Below are 16,218 nucleotides of genomic sequence, written 5' to 3' on the forward strand. Positions count from 1 at the left end.
CTGATGGACTTGAGGTTGTTTTCATTAGAGAGAAGAAGGTTAAGAGGTGACCTAATAGAGGCATACAAAATGATCAGAGGGTTAGATAGGGTGGACAGCGAGAGCCTTCTCCCGCGGATGGAGGTGGCTAGCACGAGGGGACATAGCCTTAAATTGAAGGGTAATAGATATAGGACAGAGGTCAGAGGTGGGTTTTTTACGCAAAGAGTGGTGAGGCCGTGGAATGCCCTACCTGCAACAGTAGTGAACTCGCCAACATTGAGGGCATTTAAAAGTTTATTGGATAAGCATATGGATGATAAGGGCATAGTGTAGGTTAGATGGCCTTTAGTTTTTTTTCCATGTCGGTGCAACATTGAGGGCCGAAGGGCCTGTACTGCGCTGTATCGTTCTATGTTCTATGTTCTAAAATGGCCAATCGTTGACCTTTGCTACTGTTAGACCCAGAATAAAAGACACTTGAACCAGGCTTCAGTGAACTCAGAATGATTGATTTCTTTTAGAACAAAACTTATTTTTTGAAAGAAGTTGCAAGGACTGGTTCACACGCAGTTTGTAATCTGACAGTATAAATACTATTCCTTTTAAAATACCCCAGCGCGTGCGCGCAAACACACACAAATGAAGAGTGAAAAAAATAGGGCCTGTGCAGAAATCGGCAGGTAAAGAAAACCGTTGTGTAAAGAATAACGTTTGCTGTCGATTTGGCATTGAGTGGTGTGCGGCTATTCACACACAATCCTGACTTGGAAATATATCGTCATTCCTTCACCGTCACTGGGTTACCCCCTTCTGAACAGCACGTGGACAGCAACGGTTCAAGGTATCTTGTCAAGGAGAATTAGGGATGAGCAACAAATACTGTCCTGGGCAGCGACTCTCATATCCCATGAATAAACTTTTAAAATACCAGATTTTAAACCAGAGTGGCCAACTCTAATTTAAGTTGTGAAATCGACTGTTATAACATTGGTGGTAACATAACCATGAGAGGGCACTTGTTCGGGAGTTTCTGCTTTCTAACCAGTCCTCGCTGCATTTCTTGTTTACTTTCAAAGCTTTGCCCCAGAGTCTCTCCTCGGACACAAGTGTCAGTAACTCATTCCCTGGTGTCTCCGTCACGACATGGATCTCTGGCAGGGTCTCCTGATCTGCTTGTACAGGGCAACGGTGTATTTGTCCATTGTGTTGTTGTGCCTTCTCTTGGCTTATCTCTGCTACGTTCACTACATCCACCTGAAGTTTGATCACATACCAGCTCCTGCCAGGGACAGGTACAGTCACTTTATGGATTTGGGGAATGTGATACTCCTGAAAATATGGGAAACAATGATAGAGGGAGCTGCGGTATATAACCTTGAGCAGAGGTTATAAAGTGACAGACAGGACATTACAGCCAGCGAAACTTTTCAATAAGAGTGCAGAGAGGCTGTTGGTATTTTATGTTGGAGCATACTTTCCAAAAGTTCAGAACCTCATTTTAAATCAACTAAAAATAGAACTTTTGAATATTCATCAGAGAGGGTGACCAGGTGATCCTGTACTTTGATCATTAAACGTGACATAGACACGTTTAAAAGACACTATTAAATAGACATAGAAATAGCCATTTCGAGGCTACATTGGGGCTGGTTTAGCACTGGGCTAAATCGCTGGCTTTTAAAGCAGACCAAGGCAGGCCAGCAGCACGGTTCAATTCCCGTACCAGCCTCCCCGAACAGGCGCCGGAATGTGGCGACTAGGGGCTTTTCACAGTAACTTCGTTTGAAGCCTACTTGTGACAATAAGCGATTTTCATTTCATTTTCATTTCATTTCATTCATCGGAACACGACTATTTCTCAATTCTGCCACAGTCCTTCTGCCTTCGCAAACTCCTCCGCTGCTTCCGCTGTCCCAAAATAAAAGTCCTTGGATTTGTAGGTCACCCTCAACTTAGCTGGATATACCATGCTGCACTGCACCTTGCTGATGTACAGTGCCTTCTTCACCCGGCTGAAGGCAGCCATCCTCCTCGCCAGCTTCACCGTAAAGTCCTGGCATATGTGTATACCAGCTCCAGCCCACTGCACCACCCGCTTCTGCTTTGCCCAGCACAGGACCTTCTCCTTCACACTGTACCTAGGGAAACACACAGTTACTACTCTTGGCGGCTCACTCGCCTTTGGTATAGGCCTCCACGACCGATGAGCCCGATCCACTTCATATCGGGAGGGATTGTCCCCCTCCCCCAATAGCTCCGCCCACATCGTGGCAAAATACTCCATCGGCCTCGGGCCTTTCACCCTTTCGGGCAGACTCACAATGCTCAGATTCTGTCGCCTGGACCTGTTTTCCATGTCTTCCATTTTGGCTCGCAGACCCTTGTTGGTCTCTATCACCTTCCACAACTCCTTCCCCATTGAGGTGAGTTGATCACTGTGCTGCGATAATGCCTCTTCCACTTCCTTCAGTGTCTCACCTTGCTCCCGCACCTCTGCCGCTGTGCTTGATACCGCCGCCCTCACCGTGGCAATCGCCTCCTCCACCAGCACTTTCAATACCGCCCCCATCTCCTTCCTCATCGCTTCCATGTGCTTTGTGAACTGTTTTTCAAGTTCCACGGCCATCACCTTGGTCATTTCATCAGCTGTGAGCGATGCGGCCTCCCCTGGTGCTCCAGCCTCTGCTTTCCTTACAGTTCCTGCGCTGACTTTTCCACTCACCGGCGGACTTCCGTTAACCCCCTTTTTCACGGCCGTTATTTCCCAAACTTGGACATTTCTGCTCCCCGTGGCTTCTTACAGCCTTTTCACCCTCCGTTGCCCCGGGTCCGGGCGTTAAGACTCTGAAATTTCTATTCCCGAGCGGGACCCCTCCAGTGTGCGGCTGCCTCCCGCCCGCCGTCACCGGGAGTCCCCCAATGTGGGGGGGGGGGGAGGGGGGGGAGGAGGGGGTCACCCACTTCATATGGCAGTAAGATGTTGTTACTCTCAGAGGGTCAATATAATATTAATTGGGCTGGATTCTCCACCGTGGGGATTCCCCGTTTTGCCGACAGCCCAGGGGGGTTTCCTGACAGCGTGGGGCTGCCCCACAAAGAGAAACCCCCATTGACCAGCCGGCGAAATGGAGCATCCCGCCTGCGGGCTGAACCAGAAATGTGGGGCTGGAATCTCCGCTCCCCGACGCTGAAATCACGTTTGGCGACGGGACGGAGAATCTGTTTTGCTGCTAAAATCAGGAGTGGCGCCCACATTGCCTCAGGCCTGCCCCGCGATGCTCCGCCCACATTGCCTCAGGCCTACCCCGCGATGCTCCGCCCCCATTGCCTCAGGCCCACCCCGCGATGCTCCGCCCCCACTGCCTCAGGCTTGCCCCGCGATGCTCCGCCCCCATTGCCTCAGGCCTGCCCCGCGATGCTCCGCCCCCATTGCCTCAGGCCTGCCCCGCGATGCTCCGCCCCCATTGCCTCAGGCCTGCCCCGCGATGCTCCGCCCACATTGCCTCAGGCCTGCCCCGCGATGCTCCGCCCCCATTGCCTCAGGCCTGCCCCGCGATGCTCCGCCCCCATTGCCTCAGGCCTGCCCCGCGATGCTCCGCCCACATTGCCTCAGGCCCACCCCGCGATGCTCCGCCCCCATTGCCTCAGGCCCAACCCGCGATGCTCCGCCCCCATTGCCTGAGGCAGCCCCGCGATGCTCCGCCCACATTGCCTCAGGCCCACCCTGCGATGCTCCGCCCACATTGCCTCAGGCACACCCTGCGATGCTCCGCCCCCATTGCCTCAGGCCTGCCCCATGATGCTCCGCCCCCATTGCCTCAGGCCTGCCCCGTGATGCTCCGCCCCCATTGCCTCAGGCCCACCCCGTGATGCTCCGCCCCCATTGTCTCAGGCCCGCCCCGTGATGCTCCGCCCCCATTGCCTCAGGCCCGCCCTGCGATGCTCCGCCCCCATTGCCTCAGGCTTGCCCCGCGATGCTCCGCCCACATTGCCTCAGGCCCGCCCTGCGATGCTCCGCCCCCATTGCCTCAGGCTTGCCCCGCGATGCTCCGCCCACATTGCCTCAGGCTTGCCCCGCGATGCTCCGCCCCCATTGCCTCAGGCCTGCCCCGCGATGCTCCACCCACATTGTCTCAGGCCTGCCCTGCGATGCTCCGCCCCCATTGCCTCAGGCCCACACTGCGATGCTCCGCCCCCATTGCCTCAGGCCCGCCCTGTGATGCTCCGCCCCCATTGCCTCAGGCCCACCCTGCGATGCTCCGCCCCCATTGCCTCAGGCCCGCCCTGTGATGCTCCGCCCCCATTGCCTCAGGCCTGCCCCATGATGCTCCGCCCCCATTGCCTCAGGCCCACCCTGCGATGCTCCGGCCCCAACCGGCTGAGTTCCCGACGGCGTGGGACTCTCATGGTCACACCCGCCGTGAACTTAGTCCAGCGCCGCCGATCCACGGGCAGGGGGGTCTTCATTTGTGGCTGGGAGCACTGTCGGCGGTCGGTCCAGGGCGCGTGAGCAGCCGAAGGGCGGGGCAGTATTTTTGTGGTCCGGGTCCACGGGCTAAGTCTGCCATGGAGCACGGAGCGGCCGCTGCAGAGCTGCAAGCTGTACGCTGCCTCCCTGCTATTCCCCAGCAAAACAGTGAATCGGTGTCCATTTTATGCCAGTTTTCCTGACATAAAAGACAACCGTTTTCACGCCGACGTGTTGACTTAGTCTCCAAAACGGAGAATCCAGCCACTGGTGCACCAGGTCGGAGAATCCAGCCCATAATATTTATTGTCATAAGTAGGCTTACAGTAACACTGCAATGAACTTAATGTGAGACTCCCCTAGTCTCCACATTCCGGCGCCTGTTCGGGTACACGGAGGGAGAATTCAGAATGTCCAATCCACCCAGAGAAAACCCATGCAGACGCGGGGAGAACTCCACACAGACAGTGACCCAAGCCGGGAATCGAACCTGGGACCCTGCCGCTGTGAAGCCACAGTGCTAACCACTGTGCTACCGAGCCGCCCAAAGACAATGGAAGCCGAGGCTTTGAATTCTTTTAAGGCAGAGGTGGGTGGATTCTTGATCAATGAGGGGATGAAAGGTTATCGGGGGAAGGCAGGAATGTGGGAGTTTAGGTTACAATTGGGCCAGCCATGATCTTATTGAATGGCTGAGCCATTCGTTAGACCTGCATTTATCCAGCACTATTCACAACCACGCAATATCCCAAATGCTTTACAGCCAATGAAGTTTAGTCACCACTCCAATCCGGGGTGCACAGCAGCTGAGCAGAACCAATCTCTCTCAGGGTGAGACAATGCTCTGGTCAGTTATGGAGGTAAAACCTGCCTCCACCCCCTCCAGCTGTGATTCATGTGGGTGATGCTGTGGGGGGATTTCAAAGAAAGACTCGCTTTTCATGAGACTGCCCATCTCAAAGTGCCTTTCAGCCAATTAAAGTACCCTTTGTAATGCGGTCGCTGTTTAAGAAAGGAAATACAGCAGCCAGAACACAATCTCATAATAACCAAATAATCTGTTTTTGATTGATGGATAAATATTGTCCAGGTGTAATAATGAAAGTTGGCACGGTGACGCAGTGGGTTAGCGCTGCTGCTTCACCGCTCCGAGGTCCCGGGTTCGATCCCGGCTCTGGGTCACTGTCCGTGTGGAGTTTGCACATTCTCCCCGTGTTTGCGTGGGTTTCGCCCCCACAACCCAAAAGATGTGCAGGGTGGGTGGATTGGCCACGCTAAATTGCTACTTAATTGGAAAAAAAAAAGAATTGCGTACTCGAAATTTATTTTAAAAAGGAGTAATAGTAATAATGTAAACTCCCTTGCTCCTCTTTGAGATACTCCCATACCATTCTTTACATCGTAAGAAGTTTTACAACACCAGGTTAAAGTCCAACAGGTTTGATTCAAACACGAGCTTTCGGAGCGCGCTCCGAAAGCTCGTGTTTGAATCAAACCTGTTGGACTTTAACCTGGTGTTGCAAGACTTCTTACTGTGCTCACCCCAGTCCAACGCCGGCATCTCCACATCATTCTTTACATCAACCTGAGGAAGCAAAGGCAACACTTCTCACAGTGCAAGTGCCCACTGCAGTGTCAACTCCGGTTGCAAAGATGAAGTTTTATTATTGGGGATGGAAATGTTTATTAGAACATGGAACATAGAACAGTACAGCACAGAACAGGCCCTTCGGCCCTCGATGTTGTGCCGAACAATGATCACCCTACTCAAACCCACGTATCCACCCTATACCCGTAACCCAACAACCCCCCCCCCCCCCCTTAACCTTACACTACGGGCAATTTAGCATGGCCAATCCACCTAACCCGCACATCTTTGTGGGAGGAAACCGGAGCACCCGGAGGAAACCCACGCAGACACGGGGAGGACGTGCAGACTCCGCACAGACAGTGACCCAGCCGGGAACCGAACCTGGGACCCTGGAGCTGTGAAGCATTTATGCTAACCACCATGCTACCGTGCTGCCCACTATTGTACCGTGTTTATGTCGCTGTTATTGTTGTTATTATTATGAAAATTTAAAATGCCCTAATAACAATATTTTTAAAAAAAAGAGATGACAAGGCTGGTGGAAGAGGTTCTGAGGGTGGACAGAAGGCCCCCGGAGGCAGGGTTGTTGAAGGAGAGGCAGAAGCTCCAGATGGAGTTTGGGGTTAGTGTCCACAGGGAAGGCAGTGGGGCAGTTACGGAGGACCAGAGGGGCGGTATATGAGTACGGGGAGAAGGAGAGTAGGATGCTAGCTCACCAGCTGAGGAAGCAGGAGGCGGCGAGGGGGATTGGCAGAGTAAAGGACGAGACGGGAAGGGTGGTGTTAGGCATGGTGGGGGTAAATGGGGCGTTTGAAGCTTTTTACAGGAGATTTGATGAGTCGGAGCCCCCGGCTTGGGGGGGGGGGGGGGGGGGGGGCGGAATGTGGCAGTTCCTGGATGGGCTGGAATTTCCCAGGGTGGATGAGGAGTTAGTGCAGGGAATGGGGCCCCCAGTCAGGCAGAGGGAAGTGATGGAGGGTATGGGGGCAATGCAGGCAGGGTAAGTGATGGAGGGTATGGGGGCAATGCAGGCAGGGAATGGGGCCCCCAGTCGGGCAGAGGGAAGTGATGGAGGGTATGGGGGCAATGCAGGCAGGGGAAGTGATGGAGGGTATGGGGGCAATGCAGGCAGAGGGAAGTGATGGAGGGTATGGGGGCAATGCAGGCAGGGGAAGTGATGGAGGGTATGGGGGCAATGCAGGCAGAGGGAAGTGATGGAGGGTATGGGGGCAATGCAGGCAGAGGGAAGTGATGGAGGGTATGGGGGCAATGCAGGCAGGGAATGGGGCCCCCAGTCAGGCAGAGGGAAGTGATGGAGGGTATGGGGGCAATGCAGGCAGGGAATGGGGCCCCCAGTCAGGCAGAGGGAAGTGATGGAGGGTATGGGGGCAATGCAGGCAGGGGAAGTGATGGAGGGTATGGGGGCAATGCAGGCAGGGGAAGTGATGGAGGGTATGGGGGCAATGCAGGCAGAGGGAAGTGATGGAGGGTATGGGGGCAATGCAGGCAGAGGGAAGTGATGGAGGGTATGGGGCCCCCAGTCAGGCAGAGGGAAGTGATGGAAGGTATGGGGGCAATGCAGGCAGAGAATGGGGCCCCCAGTCAGGCAGAGGGAAGTGATGGAGGGTATGGGGGCAATGCAGGCAGGGGAAGTGATGGAGGGTATGGGGGCAATGCAGGCAGGGGAAGTGATGGAGGGTATGGGGGCAATGCAGGCAGGGGAAGTGATGGAGGGTATGGGGGCAATGCAGGCAGAGGGAAGTGATGAAGGGTATGGGGGCAATGCAGGCAGGGAATGGGGCCCCCAGTTGGGCAGAGGGAAGTGATGGAGGGTATGGGGGCAATGCAGGCAGGGGAAGTGATGGAGGGTATGGGGGCAATGCAGGCAGGGGAAGTGATGGAGGGTATGGGGCCCCCAGTCAGGCAGAGGGAAGTGATGGAGGGTATGGGGGCAATGCAGGCAGGGGAAGTGATGGAGGGTATGGGGCCCCCAGTCAGGCAGAGGGAAGTGATGGAGGGTATGGGGGCAATGCAGGCAGAGGGAAGTGATGGAGGGTATGGGGGCAATGCAGGCAGGGAATGGGGCCCCCAGTCAGGCAGAGGGAAGTGATGGAGGGTATGGGGGCAATGCAGGCAGGGGAAGTGATGGAGGGTATGGGGCCCCCAGTCAGGCAGAGGGAAGTGATGGAGGGTATGGGGGCAATGCAGGCAGAGGGAAGTGATGGAGGGTATGGGGGCAATGCAGGCAGGGAATGGGGCCCCCAGTCAGGCAGAGGGAAGTGATGGAGGGTATGGGGGCAATGCAGGCAGAGGGAAGTGATGGAGGGTATGGGGGCAATGCAGGCAGAGGGAAGTGATGGAGGGTATGGGGGCAATGCAGGCAAGGAATGGGGCCCCCAGTTGGGCAGAGGGAAGTGATGGAGGGTATGGGGGCAATGCAGGCAGAGGGAAGTGATGGAAGGTATGGGGGCAATGCAGGCAGGGACTGGGGCCCCCAGTCAGGCAGAGGGAAGTGATGGAGGGTATGGGGGCAATGCAGGCAGGGGATGGGGCCCCCAGTCAGGCAGAGGGAAGTGATGGAGGGTATGGGGGCAATGCAGGCAGGAAGGCCTCGGGTCCGGATGGGTTTCCGGTGGAGTTTTATTAAAAGGTTTGGGGGAGATCTGGGGCCATTGCTGGTGAGGGCATGCGATGCGGCTTGGGGGAGGGGGGGGAACTCCCCCTACATATCGCAGGCATTCATCTCTTTCATATTGAAAATGGACAAGGATCCGGAGTAGTGTGGATAGAATTGTCCGATATCGCTATTGAATGAAGGTTCTGGCTTCGCGATTTGAGGACTGCGTCCGGGGGGTGATAGGTGAGGACCAAACAGGGTTTGTGAAAGGGGGACAGATGTCAGCAAATGTGAGGAGGCTGCTCAAAGTAATTATGATGCCTCCAGAGTGGCAGGGGGTGGAGGTGGCAATGGCGATGGAAGCAGAGAAGGCCTTTGACCGGGTGGAGTGGGACTATTGGTGGGAGATGCTGGGGCAGGTCAGGTCCAGCCACTGACAATGGCGTTTAGAGCGTCAAGGGATTCGAAAGGGATTGTGCGGGGGGGCGTCAAGCATAGGGTTTTGCTGGATGTGGACGACCGGTTATATTTTTGGACCCAATGGGGGCATTATGGGGATTTTGGGAGACTTGGTTGGTTCTCTGGGTATAAGGTGAACATGGGAAAGAGCGAGGTGTTCCCATTGAGACTGGAAGACAGGATAGGGGTTAGGAGAGTTGCCGTTTAAGGTAGTGGGGCCGAGGTTCAGATACCTGGGCATTCAGGTGACGTGGGGATAGGTGCAGCTGCACAAGTTAAATTTGACTCAGTTGGTGGAGCAGATGAAGGGGGATTTTAAGAGGTGGGATGTGCTGCCGTGTCGTTGGCGGGGCAGGTGCAGACAGTGGAGATAAGCTTCCTGCTCATATTTCAGAACCTCCTGACCTTTGTCCCGAAGTCGTTCTTCAAAAAGGTCTATGCACTGATCTCGGGGGATGTATCGGTGGGGAAATCCACGCATGCAAAAGGCCTTTTATGGAGTGGGGGGAGGGGGCCTGGCATTGCCGAATATAATGAATTACTACTGGGCAACAAACATCGCCCTGGTCAGGAAATGGGTAATGGGGGAGGAGTCGGACTGGGGGGAGGGGAGGGCGGATGGAGGCAGCTTCTTGTCAGGGAATGACGTGGCCCAGTTCCTGACACTGGAGAAGGTCAACTTCATCCTGAGGGGGTCGGTGGATGGGTTCATCCGGAGGTGGAAGCCGTTCGTTAATTTCTTTCAGGCATGATGTGGAGGTGCCGGCGTTGGACTGGGGTGAGCACTTCTACACACGGTAGCATGGTGGTTAGCATAAATGCTTCACAGCTCCAGGGTCCCAGGTTCAATTCCCGGCTGGGTCACTGTCTGTGCGGAGTCTGCACGTCCTCCCCGTGTCTGCGTGGGTTTCCTCCGGGTGCTCCGGTTTCCTCCCACAGTCCAAAGATGTGCGGGTTAGGTGGATTGGCCATGCTAAATTGCCCATAGTGTCCTTAAAAGTAAGGTTAAGGGGGGGGGTTGTTGGGTTACGGGTATAGGGTGGATACGTGGGTTTGAGTAGGGTGATCATTGCTCGGCACAACATTGAGGGCCGAAGGGCCTGTTCTGTGCTGTACTGTTCTATGTTCTACCTGCTGGTGACGGCAGCCCGCATTAAGGAGTGGACCCAGATGGACCCGACATTGTCGTGCGTCCGGCATGTGGTACAATACGGGGCCCAGCACAGGATGTTGCCGGGTGAACTGAAGGCCGACACCTCCAAGCTGCCAGAGATGAGTGTCGAGGACGGAATCGCCATGCGGGAGACGCGGGGAGGTCAAACCCGAGCAGGGTCGCGTGTCTTTACTGGTCAACCTGCACAACGGACATCCAGGGGTGGGCAAAATGAAAATGCTGACCCGCAGTTATATTCTATAGCTCGGATTAGACTCAGAGATCGAGAAGGTGGCCCACAACTGGCCTCTACGGCAGGAGGATCAATAGCCGCGCTGGCCACCCTGATGCACCCCTGGGATTGGCCTGGGAGGCCGTGGTCGCAGGTCCACAGAGACTTTGCCGGTCTGTTCAGGGGGCCACGTTCCTCATACTCATGGACATCCCCTCTAGGCGGCTGGAGATACACCAGGTTCCCACTGTAACCACACGAGTCACCGTGGACAGACTCCGGGGCATCTTCATCGTATACAGGTTCCCCAAGGGGCTAGTATTTGACAACGGAACGGCATTCGGCAGCAGGAGTTTGCATCGTTCATTGCTGCAAACAGCATCCAGCATGTACGTACTGCCCAGTAGCACCTGGCCTCAAACGGGTTGGCCAAAACGGCGGTACAACCTATTCACGGTTGGCGCATTTCCTTTTAGTTACTGCACAACACGACATGCTGCGACCGGGCACCAATGGAATTACTCACGGGACCATAGCTGAGGATCGCCTCAGTTGCGCCCTCCCCGACGCTGGGGTGTGGGGACGTGGTGGCACAGTGTCGTGCTCTGGGGGCCCGAGGTTCCAATCCCACCGGGGCTGATGGTGAAATTTCAATTCAATAAAAATCTGCAATTAAAAGTCTAATGATGACCATGAAACCATTGCCGACTGTCGTTTAAAACCCATCGGGGTCACTAATGTCCACCAGGGAAGGAAATCTGCCGTCTCTACCCGGTCTGGCCTACATGGGACTCCAGACCCACAGCGATGCGGTTGACTCTTAAAATGCCCCTCAATTCAAGGGCAATTAAGGACGGGCAATAAATGCGGGCCTAGCCAGCGACACCCACAACCCAAGAACGAATAAAGGAAAAAAAATGTCCATTGAGTGGACGGGGGGCCTGGTTTAATATCTTATCTAAAACGTTGCCCCGCTGACAGTGCAGTGCTCTCTCACTGCTCCAATGGGATTGTCCATCTTGATTATGGACATAGGAAGTGTTTTCCACATCGTCCTGGCCAATATTTATCTCTTAAATAATGCCTAAAAGATATTATCTTCACCGTATCAGATTGCTGTTCGTGGGAGTTTACTCTGTACAAATTGGCTGCCCTGTTTTCTACATTACAGCCATGGATAAATTTCAGAAAATTACCCCATTGGCCATAAAAGGCATGATTTAACCAAAAGGTTTCTAAGTGTGATCGCGAGCGGGAACTGCGAGATCCCGATGCTCGCATGGGCGAAGCCATTAATTGGCCACTTAACCAGGCCCCACGAGTTTCATGCCACAAATGATGGTCCCGCCAGCTGATTGACTGGGACCCTAATCGCCAGCCCAACGAGAGAGAGCAACCAAATCCACACAGCTCACAGCCAAGCCACCGAGACGATCAGCCCCATCATTCGCGGATGCTGACCTGGGCAGATTGTTGGATACAGTAGAGGTCAGATGGGATTCCCTGTTCCCCTGAGGGTCTCGGAGGATCAGCCACAGGAGTAGCCAGTGCCACCTGGGAGGGAGTGGCAACAGCTGTCAGTTCGGGGAGTGACCAGGGGGCCGGGCACTCAGTGCCGAAAGGAGATCAACAACCTTCATCGGGCAGCGCGGGTGGGTTGGCACCAGAGCCCCAAACACCCCCTCCCCTGAGAATGCACCTGGCACCGTCCCCACCCAGCACCGTTCTGTGCCCCTGCCCACCCATGTCCAGCACTGCTGTCCAAATCTCATACCCTTCACCCCCCCCATACACCCCACCCACTTCTCCCTATCCTCCCATCTCCCCCTGTCTCCCCATGCTCCCCTGCATCTCCCCACAACCCCCCCCCCCCCACATCTCCATGATGAACGACGCATGCAGCTCATGATGACCCCTCTGTGACCCCGCAGGAAAAGGTGGCCGACAACAGACGGGACAGGGCCCAGGTGGGCGGCATGGTGCTGAACATCACAGTCCTCACCCACCAGGAGAAGCGGACCCTGCAGGTCAGAGGGGTGGCAGAGGACAGGTTCCTAACTGGCGTTGGGATTGGTGGATGGTACAGAGGTGATCATCCACCGGGCCCCCACCCAGATGGCCTGTCACATGTGAATTGTTAATGCCATACAGACTGACCCATCCCTCCCACTGACCTCATGTCTATTCACCCGCAGGATCTCCATCCGACAGTGCCGGCCCATTCGGAGCGCGCCCCCCCCCCCCTCCGGGGCAGGTGGGCATTGCTGGGGTGCTCCAGAGCATGTCGCAGTCACTGAGGAGCATCAATGAGGTGTCAACACTGCTGCAGACACCGGGGAGCAGCCAGGGCTGGCAGAGCCAGATGGTGCAGCCGGGGCTGGCAGAGCCAGATGGTGCAGCCGGGGCTGGCAGGGCCAGATGGTGCAGCCGGGGCTGGCAGGGCCAGATGGTGCAGCCGGGGCTGGCAGGGCCAGATGGTGCAGCCGGGGCTGGCAGAGCCAGATGGTGCAGCCGGGGCTGGCAGAGCCAGATGGTGCAGCCGGGGCTGGCAGGGCCAGATGGTGCAGCCGGGGCTGGCAGGGCCAGATGGTGCAGCCGGGGCTGGCAGGGCCAGATGGTGCAGCTGGGGCTGGCAGGGCCAGATGGTGCAGCTGGGGCTGGCAGAGCCAGATGGTGCAGCCGGGGCTGGCAGAGCCAGATGGTGCAGCCGGGGCTGGCAGGGCCAGATGGTGCAGCCGGGGCTGGCAGGGCCAGATGGTGCAGCCGGGGCTGGCAGGGCCAGATGGTGCAGCCGGGGCTGGCAGGGCCAGATGGTGCAGCCGGGGCTGGCAGGGCCAGATGGTGCAGCCGGGGCTGGCAGGGCCAGATGGTGCAGCCGGGGCTGGCAGGGCCAGATGGTGCAGCCGGGGCTGGCAGGGCCAGATGGTGCAGCCGGGGCTGGCAGAGCCAGATGGTGCAGCCGGGGCTGGCAGGGCCAGATGGTGCAGGTGCAGCCGGGGCTGGCAGGGCCAGATGGTGCAGCCGGGGCTGGCAGGGCCAGATGGTGCAGCCGGGGCTGGCAGGGCCAGATGGTGCAGCCGGGGCTGGCAGGGCCAGATGGTGCAGCCGGGGCTGGCAGGGCCAGATGGTGCAGCCGGGGCTGGCAGGGCCAGATGGTGCAGCCGGGGCTGGCAGGGCCAGATGGTGCAGCCGGGGCTGGCAGGGCCAGATGGTGCAGCCGGGGCTGGCAGGGCCAGATGGTGCAGCCGGGGCTGGCAGGGCCAGATGGTGCAGCCGGGGCTGGCAGAGCCAGATGGTGCAGCCGGGGCTGGCAGGGCCAGATGGTGCAGGTGCAGCCGGGGCTGGCAGGGCCAGATGGTGCAGCCGGGGCTGGCAGGGCCAGATGGTGCAGCCGGGGCTGGCAGGGCCAGATGGTGCAGCCGGGGCTGGCAGGGCCAGATGGTGCAGCCGGGGCTGGCAGGGCCAGATGGTGCAGCCGGGGCTGGCAGAGCCAGATGGTGCAGCCAGGGCTGGCAGGGCCAGATGGTGCAGCCGGGGCTGGCAGAGCCAGATGGTGCAGCCGGGGCTGGCAGAGCCAGATGGTGCAGCCGGGGCTGGCAGAGCCAGATGGTGCAGCCGGGGCTGGCAGAGCCAGATAGTGCAGCCGGGGCTGGCAGAGCCAGATGGTGCAGCCGGGGCTGGCAGAGCCAGATGGTGCAGCCGGGGCTGGCAGAGCCAGATGGTGCAGCCGGGGCTGGCAGAGCCAGATGGTGCAGCCGGGGCTGGCAGAGCCAGATGGTGCAGCCGGGGCTGGCAGAGCCAGATGGTGCAGGTGCAGCCGGGGCTGGCAGAGCCAGATGGTGCAGCCGGGGCTGGCAGAGCCAGATGGTGCAGCCGGGGCTGGCAGAGCCAGATGGTGCAGCCGGGGCTGGCAGAGCCAGATGGTGCAGCCAGGGCTGGCAGAGCCAAATGGTGCAGCCGGGGCTGGCAGAGCCAAATGGTGCAGCCGGGGCTGGCAGAGCCAGATGGTGCAGCCGGGGCTGGCAGAGCCAGATGGTGCAGCCGGGGCTGGCAGAGCCAGATGGTGCAGCCGGGGCTGGCAGGGCCAGATGGTGCAGGTGCAGCCGGGGCTGGCAGAGCCAGATGGTGCAGCCGGGGCTGGCAGAGCCAGATGGTGCAGCCGGGGCTGGCAGAGCCAGATGGTGCAGCCGGGGCTGGCAGAGCCAGATGGTGCAGCCGGGGCTGGCAAAGCCAGATGGTGCAGCCGGGGCTGGCAGAGCCAGATGGTGCAGCCGGGGCTGGCAGGGCCAGATGGTGCAGCCGGGGCTGGCAGGGCCAGATGGTGCAGCCGGGGCTGGCAGGGCCAGATGGTGCAGCCGGGGCTGGCAGGGCCAGATGGTGCAGCCGGGGCTGGCAGGGCCAGATGGTGCAGCCGGGGCTGGCAGGGCCAGATGGTGCAGCCGGGGCTGGCAGGGCCAGATGGTGCAGCTGGGGCTGGCAGAGCCAGATGGTGCAGCTGGGGCTGGCAGAGCCAGATGGTGCAGCCGGGGCTGGCAGGGCCAGATGGTGCAGCCGGGGCTGGCAGGGCCAGATGGTGCAGCCGGGGCTGGCAGGGCCAGATGGTGCAGCCGGGGCTGGCAGAGCCAGATGGTGCAGCCTGGGCTGGCAGGGCCAGATGGTGCAGCCGGGGCTGGCAGGGCCAGATGGTGCAGCCGGGGCTGGCAGGGCCAGATGGTGCAGCCGGGGCTGGCAGGGCCAGATGGTGCAGCCGGGGCTGGCAGGGCCAGATGGTGCAGCCGGGGCTGGCAGGGCCAGATGGTGCAGCCGGGGCTGGCAGAGCCAGATGGTGCAGCCGGGGCTGGCAGGGCCAGATGGTGCAGGTGCAGCCGGGGCTGGCAGAGCCAGATGGTGCAGGTGCAGCCGGGTCTGGCAGAGCCAGATGGTGCAGCCGGGTCTGGCAGAGCCAGATGGTGCAGCCGGGGCTGGCAGGGCCAGATGGTGCAGCCGGGGCTGGCAGGGCCAGATGGTGCAGCCGGGGCTGGCAGGGCCAGATGGTGCAGCCGGGGCTGGCAGGGCCAGATGGTGCAGCCGGGGCTGGCAGGGCCAGATGGTGCAGCCTGGGCTGGCAGGGCCAGATGGTGCAGCCGGGGCTGGCAGGGCCAGATGGTGCAGCCGGGGCTGGCAGGGCCAGATGGTGCAGCCGGGGCTGGCAGGGCCAGATGGTGCAGCCGGGGCTGGCAGGGCCAGATGGTGCAGCCGGGGCTGGCAGAGCCAGATGGTGCAGCCGGGGCTGGCAGGGCCAGATGGTGCAGCCGGGGCTGGCAGAGCCAGATGGTGCAGCCGGGGCTGGCAGAGCCAGATGGTGCAGCCGGGGCTGGCAGAGCCAGATGGTGCAGCCGGGGCTGGCAGGGCCAGATGGTGCAGCCGGGGCTGGCAGAGCCAGATGGTGCAGCCGGGGTTGGCAGAGCCAGATGGTGCAGCCGGGGCTGGCAGAGCCAGATGGTGCAGCCGGGGCTGGCAGAGCCAGATGGTGCAGCCGGGGCTGGCAGAGCCAGATGGTGCAGCCGGGGCTGGCAGAGCCAGATGGTGCAGCCGGGGCTGGCAGAGCCAGATGGTGCAGCCGGGGCTGGCAGGGCCAGATGGTGCAGGCGGGGCTGGCAGAGCCAGATGGTGCAGCCGGGGCTGGCAGAGCCAGATGGTGCAGCCGGGGCTGGCAGAGCCAGATGGTGCAGCCGGG

The 16,218-nt window shown here is 58.9% G+C and overlaps 1 protein-coding gene across 1 annotated transcript in view; it reads left to right on the top strand.

Annotated features, from left to right (window-relative positions):
- Window positions 1-1,080: 1,080 nt before the first annotated feature.
- Window positions 1,081-16,218, top strand: part of LOC119979492 (cholesterol 24-hydroxylase-like) — an 85,755-nt gene continuing 70,617 nt past the window's right edge. Inside the window, exon 1 of the mRNA XM_038821791.1 lies at window positions 1,081-1,274. Coding sequence (XP_038677719.1) covers window positions 1,126-1,274 — 149 coding nt within the window. The 5' untranslated portion in view covers window positions 1,081-1,125. The remainder of the gene's footprint in view (window positions 1,275-16,218) is intronic.

This window comes from Scyliorhinus canicula, chromosome 2, assembly GCF_902713615.1.
Source record: "Scyliorhinus canicula chromosome 2, sScyCan1.1, whole genome shotgun sequence".
Classification (NCBI taxonomy): Eukaryota; Metazoa; Chordata; class Chondrichthyes; order Carcharhiniformes; family Scyliorhinidae; genus Scyliorhinus; species Scyliorhinus canicula.